Source organism: Epargyreus clarus, unplaced genomic scaffold (genome assembly GCF_041222505.1).
Source record: "Epargyreus clarus isolate Ecla_fem2 unplaced genomic scaffold, WU_Ecla_fem_2.2 ptg000012l, whole genome shotgun sequence".
NCBI lineage: Eukaryota > Metazoa > Arthropoda > Insecta > Lepidoptera > Hesperiidae > Epargyreus > Epargyreus clarus.
The window spans coordinates 7,128,410-7,145,424 of record NW_027332220.1 but is presented as its reverse complement, the minus strand read 5'-3'; the positions used below and the strand labels follow the sequence as shown (position 1 = coordinate 7,145,424).

The 17,015-nt window shown below is 33.9% G+C and overlaps 1 protein-coding gene across 1 annotated transcript in view; it reads left to right on the top strand.

Annotated features, from left to right (window-relative positions):
• The first annotated feature begins 1,837 nt into the window (after positions 1 to 1,837).
• LOC140746247 (glucose dehydrogenase [FAD, quinone]) overlaps positions 1,838 to 17,015 on the top strand; it is an 18,435-nt gene continuing 3,257 nt past the window's right edge. The window contains exons 1-10 of the mRNA XM_073078314.1: positions 1,838 to 1,991; positions 6,179 to 6,216; positions 9,452 to 9,691; positions 10,176 to 10,347; positions 10,866 to 11,065; positions 13,764 to 13,888; positions 14,370 to 14,550; positions 15,250 to 15,510; positions 15,918 to 16,066; positions 16,458 to 16,623. Coding sequence (XP_072934415.1) covers positions 6,199 to 6,216; positions 9,452 to 9,691; positions 10,176 to 10,347; positions 10,866 to 11,065; positions 13,764 to 13,888; positions 14,370 to 14,550; positions 15,250 to 15,510; positions 15,918 to 16,066; positions 16,458 to 16,623 — 1,512 coding nt within the window. The 5' untranslated portion in view covers positions 1,838 to 1,991; positions 6,179 to 6,198. The remainder of the gene's footprint in view (positions 1,992 to 6,178; positions 6,217 to 9,451; positions 9,692 to 10,175; positions 10,348 to 10,865; positions 11,066 to 13,763; positions 13,889 to 14,369; positions 14,551 to 15,249; positions 15,511 to 15,917; positions 16,067 to 16,457; positions 16,624 to 17,015) is intronic.

The following is a 17,015-nucleotide window of genomic DNA, read 5'->3' as shown; positions in this document are numbered from 1 at the left end:
ATGGGAGATGACTACAAGTATCTAAGTGGCACTACCATCAGATGGACTGCAGGCTCGTTTGTTTCCTTGTTATAAAAAATACTTAAACAATTACCATGTTTTACTGAGGATTACAATTATCATGAATAATTTGGTATGTTGGTTGTGTTCGTCGTTGTGTCGACCTCAATGCATCTCGTAAGTTCACGGCTACAGTCACTGCCAAGGTAGCCAAGCGAATCGAGAGCTTGGCATAAAATAAAATATTTTGAGAAGAAATTGGGTCAAATTTTATACGATCACTTAAAACGTTATCTTGTCATGCACTCACTAAAGAATACAAGTATATAATTTCCGTGAAAACAAATAAATGGTTTACTTTCAACTTTATCTCATAAGAATTATGAGTCAAAAACGCGATATTGGCATTGATAGTTGCATTTCGTATGTAGCTGCCGACGTATTTATATTGTATATAAATAAAATTGCAATGTTTGTCGGTCCATTTCGTAACGAATCAATTTTAACGTTTTGGACAGAGTTTAAGGGAATGACTGAAAATATATTTCACAGAATTTGCACATAAGAATATGGGTAAACAGGGAAAAATACTGCTATTTACCTGGCTGCGGAGGGTAATGTTTTTCGAGCATATTTATTTAAGTCCCTCCACACATTCCACACTTGACATATATGTATTAAGTGTTTGGTTTCGTCTAAATTATGTGAGTGACGCATAATAATTGTTAAACAGTCGGGTTTTGTGCTTATAATCATTATGTTTATTACTTCGAAAAAATGTAAAGTTTTCATCACATAATATACAGCTCGAACAACCGCATATAGGCATAACCACGGAAGAAACTTGTTATCAATTTATTTTGATTATCTTGAAACCCTTATTTATTATGAGTAAAAGTTTTGACAGTGCGCCTTCAATTCTAAAGATACTTTTTAAAAAAGTCCACTTGCATTAACTTTCACTCGGTTATTTATGACATATTTTTGAAAACAGCGAGAGGTGAGTATTTATTTTTATGCTTCTGTTTCGTTTCGTTTGTTTAAAAAAACACTTTGGACAACTTTTGGGAATTATCTTATCCAGATATTTTTGTACATCTCTGTCATTTGTCGAGCACTGAACATCATAGCGACTGATTATCTAGAGGCATCTGATGATATTTCATTGAAAATTTAAATAAGGAAAAGTGTATTGTTGAAAAAAACCTTATTGTTGAAAATGAAAACATTTATTATGCAACAGAGTTAGAACTATGCGGGTCAGTGAATCAGCAACGTATAGGTACTCGTAGATGCCGTTGGGATTATTTTATATTTAACAAATACAGTTTACATCAATTGTGGGTTGAAAAGGATTTTTGTATTGGTAGCTTAATGTATAAATTGCTTAAAAAATGTTGACTTAATGTTAACTTACATGTAAATGATCGAAAAAGCTTGAAAAATATTGAAACGGATAAAATATTGAAAATATAGGAACGGGCAATCAGATCTCAATTTATTTTGTAATTATCTTATTTAATAGTGTCTAACTAGTGTTCTGGTGTTTATGATATCACAATGTCAATATTTTTGAGAAGCTTAATTATGGCGACTTTATTTTTTTAATTTTACTTTATAGCGTAAGTAGGTCTACTAATATAATCCCTATTAATACCCAACGGTTATCAAAATTTTAAAAAATCAAAAGGGATAACTTTACAAAAACTCAATAAGATTTCCAATTACGTAAGTTTTTAGAATCGGTTCAGTAGTTTTAGGAATTACATGGATTGTTACGCTGACGCTATACCGCTGACCCATCTTCCTTATAAACAAAAGTCGCGTGTGCGCATATCGCGTTCGGCCGCGCGTCCCCGCGAGCGCGCATCGTTTCCGCGCTACACAAAAATAAAAATATTTTATTTTAATTTAAATTTTAATGTATTTATAATTTTTTAAATTTTAATTTCGTGCTTGTGATATTGCTGTGATAGTTTATCGTTTGTCGGGTATGTCGAATTCTTTAATTATTTTTTAATGCGTGACAAATTTGAATTGCAAAAAAATATAAAATAATCAATTTATTAAAAAATATATTATTATGTAACAAATTGAAAAATCAGGGATTGGAACAAGTGGTGTATTTTAGTTCTTACTTTTATTCATTTAAGCATGGGTTGGTAATTACTACCATACTAATTAACCAATTATATTTAAAATATTTTTATTAATCACATTCGTAATTATTATGAAACTTAAAACCAGTCTTTAAACGATTTACGAGTATAAAATATAATTAGTTTATAGCTAAAGAAAATTGCTCACTTATATAAATTTCTAGTAATTGGCTAGCTAATTTATAAAGAAATGTTAGTAAATTATTAACGATTTATTTTAAATCAGTGCAAAAAATCGTGATCTTGTCATAATTTGCATTATCACCAACATAACATCAACAAAACGCACCTTGTGACAATATCGAAAAGGATGTATGAAGAATGAGTAATGTACAAATATTGCAATTGCAGTAACGTCTGTAGTAGATAACGCAAAAGATGAACAACTCCTTGTTCGTGGCAAGTACTTCCTAAAATATTTGAAAATAAAGAACACAATATAAAAATCTAACTTAATTATTCAACAGACTCACGTCATATGAGATAAAACAATGCGCCTCTTATTTTCGAGGAATTAAAAAATATAACATATCCAATATTTAAATGGCGAAGCAAAACACCACGGAAAAAAATATTCAACAAATACTTATGTTCGTAAGTTGTCAAAAAGTTTTAAATACCTAGTAGGTTTTACTTATTACCAAACTATGCAAATCTTCTTTTAGCCTGCATGATACTCATGGTATTTAGTATTCTTATAGAAGACTTGTGACTTATTTTTTCCAATCAGCGATCAATACGCTGTATTTTGTATCTGGTTTACAATCGTGATTGAATTGGGTGTACCATACCATGTCCAGTTAGCGACAGTGCAACATGCATACAAAATTCTTATCTATACTAATATTATAAAGAGGAAAACCTGGTTTGTTTGAGTGTAATGAATAGGCTCAAAAACTACTGGACCGATTTTAAAAATTCTTTCACTATTCGAAAGCTACATTATCCACGAGTAACATAGGCTATATTTTATATGAAGTATGTATGTTTGATAAATAGATTTTGAGGCGTTACAAAGTTTGCCGGGTCAGCTAGTATCAAATAAAGTCATAGTTCAGTATAATTTAGTATTTTTAGGTTTCCGTATTCAAAGTGTAAAAACGGAACCCTATTACTAAGCCTCCGTTGTCTGTCCGTCTGTTACAGGGCTCTATCTCGTGAACCGTAATAAAAAAGTTGAAAATAAATGGTGTCCAACTAATGTAAGTGGTTATAGCAGTCATTTGAAACTCCATACAAAACAAGAGTAGTATTTATAAGACACATTAGGTATACTAGTTTTTTTATATTATAAAAGCAGTCCACGACAATCTATCATAAAATCCAAATAAGATAGGAGTCATACTTGCATTTTCATTGCATCTTTCGTGATATTATTCGCATTGAAAAGTCTTACCTTGTGTAATCGATCTTTTTATCTGTTTAAAAAAAAAATAAAAGTACCTAACTTTTAAAAAAATATTTTTTATAATTTATATTTACTTATTTCACTAGAGTTTAAAAGTACGGTGAGTGTGATCTCTACATCAATCCACTTTTTTATCAGAAAAAGCTTTTTATCGAATGCATAAAATATTTACTGATTTGCTATTTGTAATAAAATAACAAATAATTGCATATTAAAATTTGAATAATTGCATATTAAATTGAAACAGTTTTATACGCCGAAAAACATTTAGGTGACTTCTTCATTTGTTTTTTCTAACATTCTTTTTACGATGTTTCTTTTTATGAACATTATTACGAAAATAGTTTTGTGCCAGTGTTATATATTAAAACAGTTTTGTGCCAGTTTTAAATATAAAAAAATTTGGAAATACAACATTTCTATTTTTTTCTACTTTAATAAGTAAATATCATACATTTATTTAAATAAATAAGGTTTGGAGACAAATTATACATATTTTCAATGATATAATATTGTCATACTTACTTACTTATTTTAGTTATAAATATCAACAAAAATAAATATGATAATAAAATATTACTTGGTATTTGGTCAAATATATTATCATAGACCATAGATTAGTAAAGATTACTCACTCCTAACAAGAAAATGTAACCAGTTTTGACAATTGAAATTGTCACTGTCATCTATTTTCGTATTTGAAGAATATTAAAAAAAATAGTTTTTGGATCATTTACGAATGAAACGATATTCCTCCGCACATTTTTTTTTATTTGCACTACTTAACTGCGCATGTATTGTTCCTCATAAATTACACCATGACAGCCATTAAACGGCTGACAGAATTGTCAGCCGTTCAAGCCTTGTAATGGCTTCCTTCAATTACAAGGCGGTGAGATATCTGTACTTATCTATGTCATAGACAAAAATACCCATCAGATATAGAAATGCAGTCACATCTTAGGCTTCAAGTTCACGGACGTAACGGATTGTATCGCTATTTCTCAGTCGTCACTTTATACGTGTCTTTACGACCGTTACCTAAGGATTGTGTTTTATTTCCAGCGAAAAAAAGATGGAATAAAATGTTAAGATTAAATCAAATGTTAAAAAGTTACCAAATCGTAGGAATAAAATATTAGTGGACGAAATAAAAAATGCCCATGGACATCTGTAATCAATCCCAGATGAGATTCCTATCTGAGGTCGGCCACAGATGCGTTGTTACCCCTTACGACTAATTTGGAACCTTCTGAAAATTATGCCTCCCTTGCCACACCCTTTAAATCAGTACACAGCAGCGCTTAACACTGCTGTTATTAGGCATAAATAGAAGAAGTGCTCCTGGATTAGACACAAAGGATTTACCTTAAGAAAATGTATTTTGGATCGATCGAACTATTCGTACTTAATTTCACTATTGTTTTACAACGGTATTATTATGTTATTCGAAGGTGGTAGAACCCTTTGTGGTTCGACTCCGGCGGCACCACCGCTACACCTATTTCTACCTAATAACAGCAGTGTTAAGCGCTGCTGTGTTCCGGTTTGAAGGGTATGGTAAGGGAGACAGACTTTTCTGAGGCGTTCCAGCTTAGTCCTCAGGGGTAGCGGTGCATCAGTGGCCGACCTCAGATAGGAATATTTAATCCTATCTGGGGTTGATTACAGATGTTCACGGGCGGCAGTAGCCACTTACCATCAGGTGGACTGCATGCTCGTCTGCTACTCGTATATTATAAAAAAAAAATATGTTATACTTATTTCGTCAAAGATGAGACAAGGGTCTTAGCAGCCTTTGAACGAACGAAACCAATTTTATGTGTTCCAACAATCGTATTTACATTTTATGCTAATATGCCTATAGAAATATTACGCTTTCCTTACCTTACTGCTTACCGATGAATTGGACGTGTGTTCCCATTGTGGTGACTGTTAAACATTTCTAACACTTACGAGGACGTGAGGTTTAAGTTCACCTAATAAAAAAATGGCTTATCCATCCTTAATAAAAGTATGCGGGTAAATTATTTACATATTATGTAGTTCTATTATAATTATTCTTTGACAAAATGATTGAAATGTGAGACTGAATAAATTATAAAATTAAATCTTCGCTTGCACTTTTCTTTTTTCACAATATAGGAATAGCAGACGAGCATGCAGTCCAGCTGATGGTAAGTGGTCACTGCCGCCCATGGACACCTGTAATTAACTCCAGATAGGATTAGATATTCCTACCCGAGGTCGGCCACAGTTGCGCTGCTACCCCTGAGGACTAAACTGGAACGCCTCGGAAAAGAATTTCTCCTTTACCACACGCTTCAAACCAGAACACGGCAGCGCTTAGCATTGCTGTCTTTAGGCAAAAATAGGTGTGGCGGTGGTGCTGCTGGATTCAAATCACAGGGAGTTCTACCATCTTTATATATTATATAATTCTGTCATATAAATATTATGTCATATTCAAATTGATAATAATCGTTTATCGATAAGTGACGCACCGAACTGCGCCTCTACTTGCGCGTGTGGCTTTTGTTGCACCACGGGTATTTCGTTCTAAAAGTCATGTTAATGTTTTGAATAATATAATAAAATGTTATATTTTCAGGTACTTTATAAGGCGTTAAAATGATAAGGGCAGCCGAGGTAAATATGTTAATGTTTTTATCTATTGATCTTTAAAACTAACTTTTAAGGTCTTTACAAAATATTTAGAATAAGTTTATAAATTAATATTATATATAACCTCTACATTGAAATACGAATATTAAAATATTATAATATGTGCTACGTTACATAATGATAGGTACTTTACCAAGAAGTAATTGTAATGTATTAGGTACCTACTCTTATATTTATTACACGGTATGTGGTAAATAAAATGTAAATGGTGTAAAAATTAGCGTGTAATTTATTATTTTTGAATCTAGTCGGATCGGGAAGACGTTGTCTTGTCACAAAAAATTAGATCCCAGAACAGCGCTGCCTATTAGCTGCAAAAGTATCCTATTTATTATCCAGGAACTAAGCAAACAGTCACGAAATTTTATTCAAATAATTTCGATGCGTGCTCGAATACAGACACGAAGATAATATATACATACAATACATAAACTGATACGCGTGATTTATATATTAAGACTATACATCTCAAACATATAACACGTCACTAATTGTCCTATTTCCGGTTGACAACATATATTTTTTGTGAACGTATACAAACAACTCAAAGTTTTTGCCAGCGTTTTGTGTGTGACCTCGGGCTTTTTGTGAGATCTTCAACACTTGTTGGAACAAATGATGATTACGAGACATTAAGCCATCATTTAAATTTTGCTATTAACAATTATTTCATGACTCGTGGTTTATTCAATTAGCTTTTTTAACTAAGTCATAATGTTTTATGGTTAAAATTACGTAAAAAGTTTGACACTATAGAACGTTAGTAAAAAGAGTGATTATATTTTAACATGATTTGTTTTACATTAAGTGGCTACCTAAGATACAGATCAGCTGATGATATGCTCTACAAGTTAGGCACGTTAGATTAGATGCCTTAGATATCAAAGGCAATAAGTATTTGTAATATAACGGATATGCCCACTTGTGGGATTATTTACAACATATAACATGCTCGTATGCTAAATAAAAAAGTTTTATGGAGTACAAAATGCCATATATGAAGATAGCCGGATATCACACAGTCATTAATGAATAATAAATAATATAAGCATCAAACTAATCCACTTAGCCATATGGAAAAATCCTATGTAACATCTTTTTATGCATTATGGTAATAAGAATAGTACTTAGCATCGTATCATATAGTAAAGGAAACACTAATCATGATAAAAACTTCTGTTTCATCAGGATGGAACTAATTATCAAACAATTATAATAAATAAAACATTTGAAGCGTTTGAAAATGAAACAGATTCATAAAGACAATAGAAATAGATTTCTTCTTTAATAAGCGCTTATGCAATTACATGTACACTAATAATATTATAAAGAGGAAAACTTTGTTTATTTGTTTGGTTGTATTGAATAGGCTCAAAAACTACTAGACTGATTTTAAAAATTCTTTCACCATTCGAAAACTACATTATCCACGAGTAACATAGGCTATATTTTATATGGAATATATTTGATAAATAGATTTTGAGGCGGTACAAAGTTTGCCGGGTCGGCTAGTTTTGTATAAATCTCTTGTCAACCCATTACCGTCTATCGTTGGGCACGTGTCTCCTCTCTAAGTAAAAGGGGTTTAGGCCATAGTCCATCGTGCTGGCCAAGTGCGAATTTGTAGACTTTACACACCTTTAAGAATTTTTAAACGACTCTCAGGCTGCTGGTTTCCTCACGATTCGCCGTTTGAACAAGTGACTATTAATTTTTAATATGAACGCACATTATTTTGAAAAATCAGAGGCCTGTGCCTGTGTGCCTGGGGATTGAACCTTGGATTCCCCGATTGATATTCCACGTTTCAAACAGAGAATTATTATTTCGTCAGAAATAAGCAGTACCTTTGCACGAAATTTTATTTATAAGCGTTTTGTATTCATTGTTTATGTGTACATAAATCAATAAATATGATAAAAAGTTATGTTTCATCAGGATGGAAATAATTATCAAACGATTACAGTAAATGAAATATTTCAATCGATTTATATCACGACAATAGAAATAGCTTCTTCAATTACGGCTTGCGTAATGACATTTTTCTATGAACACTTCTCAGTATTTTATCAGATTGTGGATAGTTGTATAATTATAATCAACGTTGCAATAAGTGCATTGTGATGATTGATTGTAGTGGAAACTCATCTGAAACGGATATTTCCTTATCGTAGCTAAAATTAACCGAAGTCTTGCCTTGTCATTGTGTTTTATATTTATAACCTGGAAATAATATATTTTTAAATAAGTTAGCTTGTAGGTATTATTAAATAGGTCATGTATTTGCAATTTGTAATTATTTATATTTATTATTTTCCATTTGGAAGTAAAATAATTATATAAATTACATTTTTTTCTGCATAGACGTACAAATGCTAATTAAATTGAGTTTTAACTGTTTCATGCATGATTTAACTATATTAAAAATGTCATAGAAAAAACACCTTATAAAGTCTAAATTCATCATTCAGATGTCTGTCTGGCCGGAGGTCGAATCCGAGACCCTTTGTGCGTGGGACCGGTGACCGCTCCGCCACGCGGGTCGTCAATAATAAAAACATTGAGAACTTTTTAACTTTATATTCAATGACTTACAAATTTACACTGTTGGTTGGTACCTAGTACATACAAGTAAAGTTATGCCTTACTACGTCATATCTTTGTGGTAGTTAGTAATTAGTTAATCCATAAACATAAAGACAATTATAACTTTTTTTGCTCAACTCTAATGAAGACAAAAAATTAATGTTGTGGTTTTTCCAACAATAAAAACCCTGATGTATCGTTTAATGTGGAAGTGTATGTTATAGAGATTAAGTTTTTATTTTGTATATAGGTACCTATTTGGCAATGTTTGAAATGATTTTAGAATTTCTGCGGATTTAGTACTTAAGCGTAGTTATTTGTATATAATAGGGTAAATCATTTGGTTATAGAAAAATAACCGCCTAATCTACTCCATGAAAAATAGGTGTCTTTTAAACCCAATAGGTGGCGATGTAGAGACTAATTTTTTTATGACATGACACTGGACAACGTTTGCCTAGCCATTACTATAGGTATAGGTATGCATCATAAATATGTGCCCAGCACGGTGGACTATAACTAAAACCTCTGTCATGAGACCCATGTCCATCAATGCAACAGTAATAGATTGACTATGAAGACTACTTATACGTTTATCTAATCCCAATTACAGCAATGTGCGTGCCCGATACGAGAGGTGGGCCCGTCCATGGCACCAGCTTGTTCCGGCCAGTTCCTGCTGTTTATGAGCATATTGGAGTCCTTCATCAACGGCAGATGTGACCTGGCGGACCCGTGCAGCCGAGTTACAGATAGAGAGGAACTGTTGGTCAGCTATGACTTCGTCGTGGCCGGAGGAGGTACCGCTGGCGCTGTGGTTGCGTCAAGGTTGTCAGAAAACCCGCAGTGGAAGGTATGATCATTTTCACTCATATTTTGAAAAATAATATTAGAGTACCAGACGAGTATGCGTTTCTCTTGATGGTAAGTGGCTACTGCCGCCCATGGCCATCTACAATCAATGCCAGATAAGATTAGATTCCTTACCGAGGTAGACCACAGATGCACCGCTACCCCTGAGGATTATGCTGGATTGCCTTAAAAAAACTATGTACTTTTCAAATCGCAACACAGCAACGTTAAACACAGCTGTTATTAGGAAATAGGTGTGGCGGTGGTGCCGCCGGAATCGAACCACGGAGAGTTCTACCAACTTATCTATAGAGAACGTTAAGTACGTTTTATATCACAGCTACTTATTTTGTTAAGCTTTTTCAGAGCAAAAAGAATTAAATCTAGCAAATAAAGTAATACCATATGGATTGCCATGTAATATGTAAACGTTGCCTCATTTCATTTTTAACACACATTACCTATTATTTCGATTATTATTTCAGGTGTTACTTATAGAAGCGGGTGGTGATGAGCCGACACAATCATCGGTGCCAGCGTGGGTGACTGCGTACTGGGGTAGAGAAGAAACCGATTGGTCATATTATACGGAACCGCAGAAAAAAGCCTGTTTATCCAAAGGAGGGAAATGTTCGTGGCCAAGAGGGAAGATGCTTGGTGGGTAAAAAATGACTACGAAATATTTCTTTATTGTTTTATTGTTCTTTCGATAATATTCTGAATATTAGGCGTAAATTTTTGTCATTATTAGTTCATAAATATTTGTAGGGATTATTGCTTTGAGCATGTAGTTCATCTTATGGTAAGTGACCAGTGCTGTCCATGAACATTTATAAAAAATCCAAGATAAGAGTCCTACCTGAGGGCGGCTAGAGATGCATTGTCCAAAATAAGTAAGCCAAGTTAGCGGCAATGAGGTATAGCTTTGACAGATTTGTCGCTCCTATAGCTGATTTGTCACGTTTATATGCTTATAAGAAATGAATTATCATTTGCTTGCATACCTGAAAAATCTTTATAAATAAGTTTATGGTAGGTACCTATGTGAAGTCTTCCAATTCGCATTTGGCCAGCGCGGTGGACTATGATCTAATCCTTCTCATTCGGAGAGGAGACCCGTGCTCAGCAGTGGGACAGTAATGTGTTAATGATGATAAGATTATTGTTCTTTCCAGGTGGTTGTACAGTCATCAACGGAATGATGTACATGCGAGGTCACGCAGCGGACTACGATGGGTGGGCGGTGAACGGCGCCGCTGGGTGGTCGTGGTTCGAGGTGCTTCCCTACTTCCTGAGAAGCGAGGACAACAAGGAGATAGGTCACAGCGTGTCCGGGCAGTACCATAATACGGGCGGACCTATGCCTGTGCAACGGGTGAGTGTTTAATTATTTTTGAACGAGTATTTATTCAAACCCCTATTTATTTCTACCGAGGGAGTTTTAAGTCATTTAAGATTCATATTCATTAGGTACCAATATAAAAATATAAAAAACTCCGATAAAAAATTTTACGTTTTAAGACCCAAGAAAACTGTTTAAATTCTGCGTTTTCTTTGAGCAAGCGTAAGTCTTATAATACAATAGTAAGTAGTTGTGTTGTACCTATTGGTTTTAAGAGCATCAAGGCATTAAGAACATACAAGTTCAAAGTTAAAGTTACTATCATGGATTAAGATGGACTGAATGCGCATTTGCTACTTTTGTAATATAAATGAAATTCTGTTAAATGCTGAATTATATTCTGTAATGCTGCCGCTACTTCCTTTTTGCCAGTGACGTCCTGGGGGCCTACACCATCTTTTAAAAACCACCATAGTTCAGGAAAGTTTTATTTCCTCCTTAAATCAGTAAAATATTTCGTCATACACAGTTGAACAAACTTAAACTCTTATTAATTTTTCGGTAATTTTTTTGTATAAAACCAACTGAAATGTCATTATTTGCTTAAAAAGTTAAATTTCCTGCAGAAAAAATAAAAGTATAATTAAAATATTATTGTTTTAAGAGATGGTAGTAACTCCGTGGATGTTCATACATTACATACATACATTGTATAGAACGATATTATTTTGTTTGGCCTCGGAGCTTTTCTCTCTATGTATTACCACTATGTATGTTTTGTAACGGTTGATTTATTACGGGAATTATTATACAACCATCAAAATCAGAAAACAATCCGTATCAGCGAATAATTATACATGGTCCGTGTTAGTTGTAGGGAAACACTTTTATTATTAAAGATAAGTAAATTAGCGGAACTCCATCTTATTTTATTATACTAATATTTTAAAAATTATATTCGAATTAAATAACAATTAGGAAAAAACATAATACATAGTGTGTATACACACTAATGAAAGCTATTAATCATATTAATTAACAGAATAATAACTGGCGATTAATATGATCGTATAACAATAATTATATCAGTCTGGGAAATAAGTCAGAGATAAAGGCCCTTTTAAGTCCGTCTGAGAAATAAAATTGCCAATATCTAGATTTGGTCCAAGTTCATAATCTATCTATACTAATATAATAAAGAGGAAAACTTTGTTTGTTTGTTTGATTGTAATGAATAGGCTCAAAAACTACTGGACCGATTTTTAAAATTCTTTCACCATTCGAAAGCTACATTATCCACGAGTAACATAGGCTATATTTTATATGAAATATATTTGATAAATAGATTTTGAGGCGGTACAAAGTTTGCCGGGTCAGCTAGTCTTATATATAAAATTCTCGTGTCACAATGTTTGTTACGTACTCCTCCGAAACGACTTTACCGATTTTCACCAATTTTTATATGCATATTTAGTAGGTCTGAGAATCGGCTACTATCTATTTTTCATGTCCCTAAATAAGGGTTGGTCAGCCTTAACATTTTTTTATTTATATGGCAACACAACGTTTGCCGGATCAGCTAGTTATATATAATAAGTTATACAAATCAACCATTACTTCCTAAAATGCATAAACGCCTCTGACTTTCTTTGTACCCCTCGTGCCCCTCGTAAGCCTTCAGCGCACATAGGCGTGATCACACACTTTGAGCAACACTGTTTTAAGCGCATCGACCGTTGACTGAAGGTTGTAGAACCCTTTGTGGTTCAACTCCGGCGGCACCATAGCCACACCTATTTCTGCCTAACTGAGGGAGACATACGTTTCTGAGGCGTTCCAGCTTAGTCCTTAGGGGTAGCGGCGCATCTGTGGCCTTCTGGTAGGAATATCTAATCCTATCTGGGGTCGAATATAGATGTCCATGGGCGGTAGTACAGTACAGTTACAGTGTACCAGGTAGTGGTTACCATCAGTTGGACTGCATGCTCGTCTGCTACTCATAAAAATTATAAAAAACACAATAAAAAATCCTTAATCGAATCAAAGTATTACAAAAACTTATTATTTAAAGAAGCGGTCCGTAATCATGTCCTTTATTCAGAAGTCGTACCAATCTGTGTTTTGGGGTTTATTGCAAGTAAAAGCATGCTTACAATGTCCGACGAAAGTTGATCGGAACCGGTATATCGTTAAATATCGAAACTCTTGTATAAGTGCCAATATTTTATTCGCGACTACCCCAAATAACATTTGATTTATTCACTCCGCTATACCAGATGCCTACATTAATCAACATATAAGCTAAAAGTAAACATATTCAATCACATTAAAGTTAAACCGTGAAAGATTTCTTTATATTTATTTTTTATACTTAAGTAAGTAATAGGTAGGTACTTATTGTATGAATTAATAGATATCTCATACTCAATGGTTTTTTTTACCCGACATAGAAAATATCACGTCAACTCGTATTTTTTGTTTCATTTCAATAAAGTTGATAATACAAAAAAAATACACATAAGTATCTTTAGCTGTATGAGCGAATTCGAAAACGTTGACCGTTTTCGAGCAAACGTAAAAACTCATACTGAGGGTACTGTATCTAAAATACTAGTGTGTGGATAAATATTATTATTACACTCGTATGATAAGCCAATCAGCTAAATGCTTAACTATTAAATCATTATTAAATACATACTTTTTAGATTGCTTACTTGGCTTTTTATTCCAGTTTCGGTATACACCGCGCTTTGCTCACGACGTGGTTTCAGCGGGTATCGAGCTCGGCTACCCGCCCACTAGCGACCTCAACGGCGACTCTATCACCGGTTTTACTGTTGCACAGACTTTTAACGAGTAAGATGGTAGAATTTAATGATAAAAAATTTTAGGAGTCCGTCGCCGACCACCGATGATAGATCTATTTTGTGTAGCAAATAGCAGCAGTTTTTGAGCTATCTTTTACAGTTCGCTTGGCATGTATTGTATACGGGAACCCTTGAACTCCTGAGTATTATATCTGTCAGAATTAATTAGAGTTTTACCTGATGTCAGTTATAATAGTGCCGGACAGTTGGCATAAACATCTTGTAATTGCAATGTAATTGCCTCAGTGATTTCTTAAAAGCATCCTCAGAAATATTTCATACACCTTTTATAAAAACACTACAGTTTCTGTAATCTGTATGCAGTTCTCCTCTTAGAGAGAGTCTAGGTCACTTAGTATAGATGTCTACATTTTTATATTACTTTCTACTATAAAAATGTAAACCTGACTGACAGACAGAAAACCTTAAAAAAATGTTGAATAAAAATTTATTATCTCATGTTTCTTTAGTAATGGCAGCCGTTACAGCACCGCGCGTGGCTTCCTCCGTCCAGCAGCGAAACGGGAGAACCTCCACGTATTGTTGAATTCACACGTCTCCCGTGTCATCATTGACCCGACCACGAAGAAAGTTACGGGCGTGGAATACATCAAAAACGGCACGACGAGAACCGTTGGAGTAAATAAAGAGGTGGGTTTATAGTTTGTTTAAAAGCTTCAAGTAATTAGTAGGATTTATTTGACGAGAACTAGAAATTTGTAATTTTATCTTAATATTAAATTTTGGCAGAAACTGGGCCTCTCGATCGAGTGGTCCGAGGTTCAAATCCCAGGCACGCCTCACCTCTGATTTTTCGAAATTATATGCGTATTAAAAATTATCACTTGCTTAAACGGTGAAGGAAAACATCGTGTGGAAACCTGTATGCCTGAGATTTATAAAAAAAAATCTCAAAGGTGTGTGAAGTCTACCAATACGCATTTGGCCACCGCGATGGCCTATGGCCTAATCCTTCTCATTCTGAGAGGAGACCCGTGCCCAGCAGTGGGACACTAATGGGTTGATGATGATGATGATTAAATTTTGTCAAATTATACTGATTCTGAGCTGTGCCTATTTCAACGCGTATGAAATTATTGGAAAACTTTTGTGATTGTATATATTTTTTTCTGTTTCCACACCGCCGTTTTTAACTTTTATTGGATTTTTTAATTACTTTAAATCCAATTAAATATTTCCCTGCGATTTGCTTTGTTAGATGCAAGGTGTTAATTCCCTGCGTAGCTTAAATCTTTATGGTGTAGAAATTTCGTTACTATCACACGAATAATAATAAATAGTTACAATTTATTAATCAAGATTTTCAGTGACAAATATTTTCTTACACAGGCTATCCTTTCTGCTGGTACGTTGAACTCTCCCCAAATACTGATGCTTTCTGGTGTCGGACCTAAGGAGACTCTGGAGAGGTTTAACATTCCTGTAATCAAGGATCTTCCGGGAGTAGGCCAGAACCTACACAATCACGTCGGAGTGCAGCTTCAATTTAAACTGACTAAAGAACCAGAGATCCCTGAGTTATCTTGGGAGAGTGCCATGGAGTACATGCTTAATCGAGAGGGACCTCTGGCAGGAACGGGCATGTCACAGGTATTGTATCTATATATTGCACTACATAATCCATCTGTAACTATATTTTGCACTATATAATCCATTAAAAATCTAATATTAATTGTATATATTTATCTATAGAGAAAATTGCCTATAGAAATTTTTACATGAAATCCCAAAGTTAACTTCATCGAAATATTCTATACACTAAGCTTTATTATGATAGGTATTATGTTACAAAAGATTATGTCCCTAATTTTAGAAACTGAAGTATTTTTATGGGCGATATCATTCTCGCTTCCTGTCTGTTTTACGTAGGTACATTATGCACTTACTATTATTGTGTGCCTGGGAGCTTCAAAGATTCTTTAACCTTAATAATACATATCACCTTACACCCAATTACTTGTTCTTGTTATGTATAATAAAAATTATGACTTTTACAGCTAACAGGCATCGTAAACTCTCGATATGCGCCAGCAGGCGGTCGACATCCGGACGTGCAGTTCTTCTTCGGGGGATACTACGCATCTTGCGCCAATGGCAATGTGGTAGACTCTGACAATCTGGATAACGTCGAGAGGAGGAGTGTTACGTAAGATCCTTATTATAGTTTATAGGGAACGTTAAATGTTTTAGGCAAGCATATCACATCATAGATCACATTTTATTTATTATTAGGAAACGTTAAGGTTAAAGACTTACAAAATATGACAAAATCAAGAAAATGATGATCACCAAGAGAAAATGTTATCAATTTTACTGTTGAATTTATATTGTTTTGTTGCACATTTCGATTTTTTACAACGCAAAATTACCTATGTAGCTGACATGTAAGGAGTTTTTTGTACTGATGTTTCTCCATACCAAAGATAGATTGCTGATGTTCAAAAAGTTGTAACTTAAACTTTTACATTTATTACTAAAAGATTTTATTTAACTTGCCTTGTTAGTTCGTAATTAGCAACTTTTTAAATATTATTCAGGATATACGCAGTATGCCTGCAGCCTCGTAGCAGAGGCTACCTCACGCTGCAGTCGCAGGATCCTCAGTACCCGCCCTTCATGGAGCCAAACTACTTCGACAATGAGCACGAGCTTAATGTTGTTGTTGAAGCCGCTAAAATTGCGTACAGACTTGCTAACTCTACGGTAAGTTTTAAGATTTTGTTTTTACCTACACATTAACCTTTTATCAGTGCAAGTATGTAGGTATGGATCTATTTTCCCTTCTATAGGACTCTTTACTTGAAAGACCTATAAAATTGCTGAAGACATTTGCATAATTATTCAGTATTTATACCGAATTTTATTTTTGGAGTTTACTCCTTAAGAAACGATTTGAGTTATAAGGCCCGGTACGGAAATTTTATGAGGAGTAAAATCAAGTGTAACACGAAAAGTTGAGGCGTAACGGTAACCAAAATATGAATCAAGAGTGCTTTTATTAATTTAAAATACAGTAAGTTCAAATCCCATATGAAAGTAATTATTACAATAAAAATAATTAGCAATATATAAAACATTAAAACGTCATTAACTAA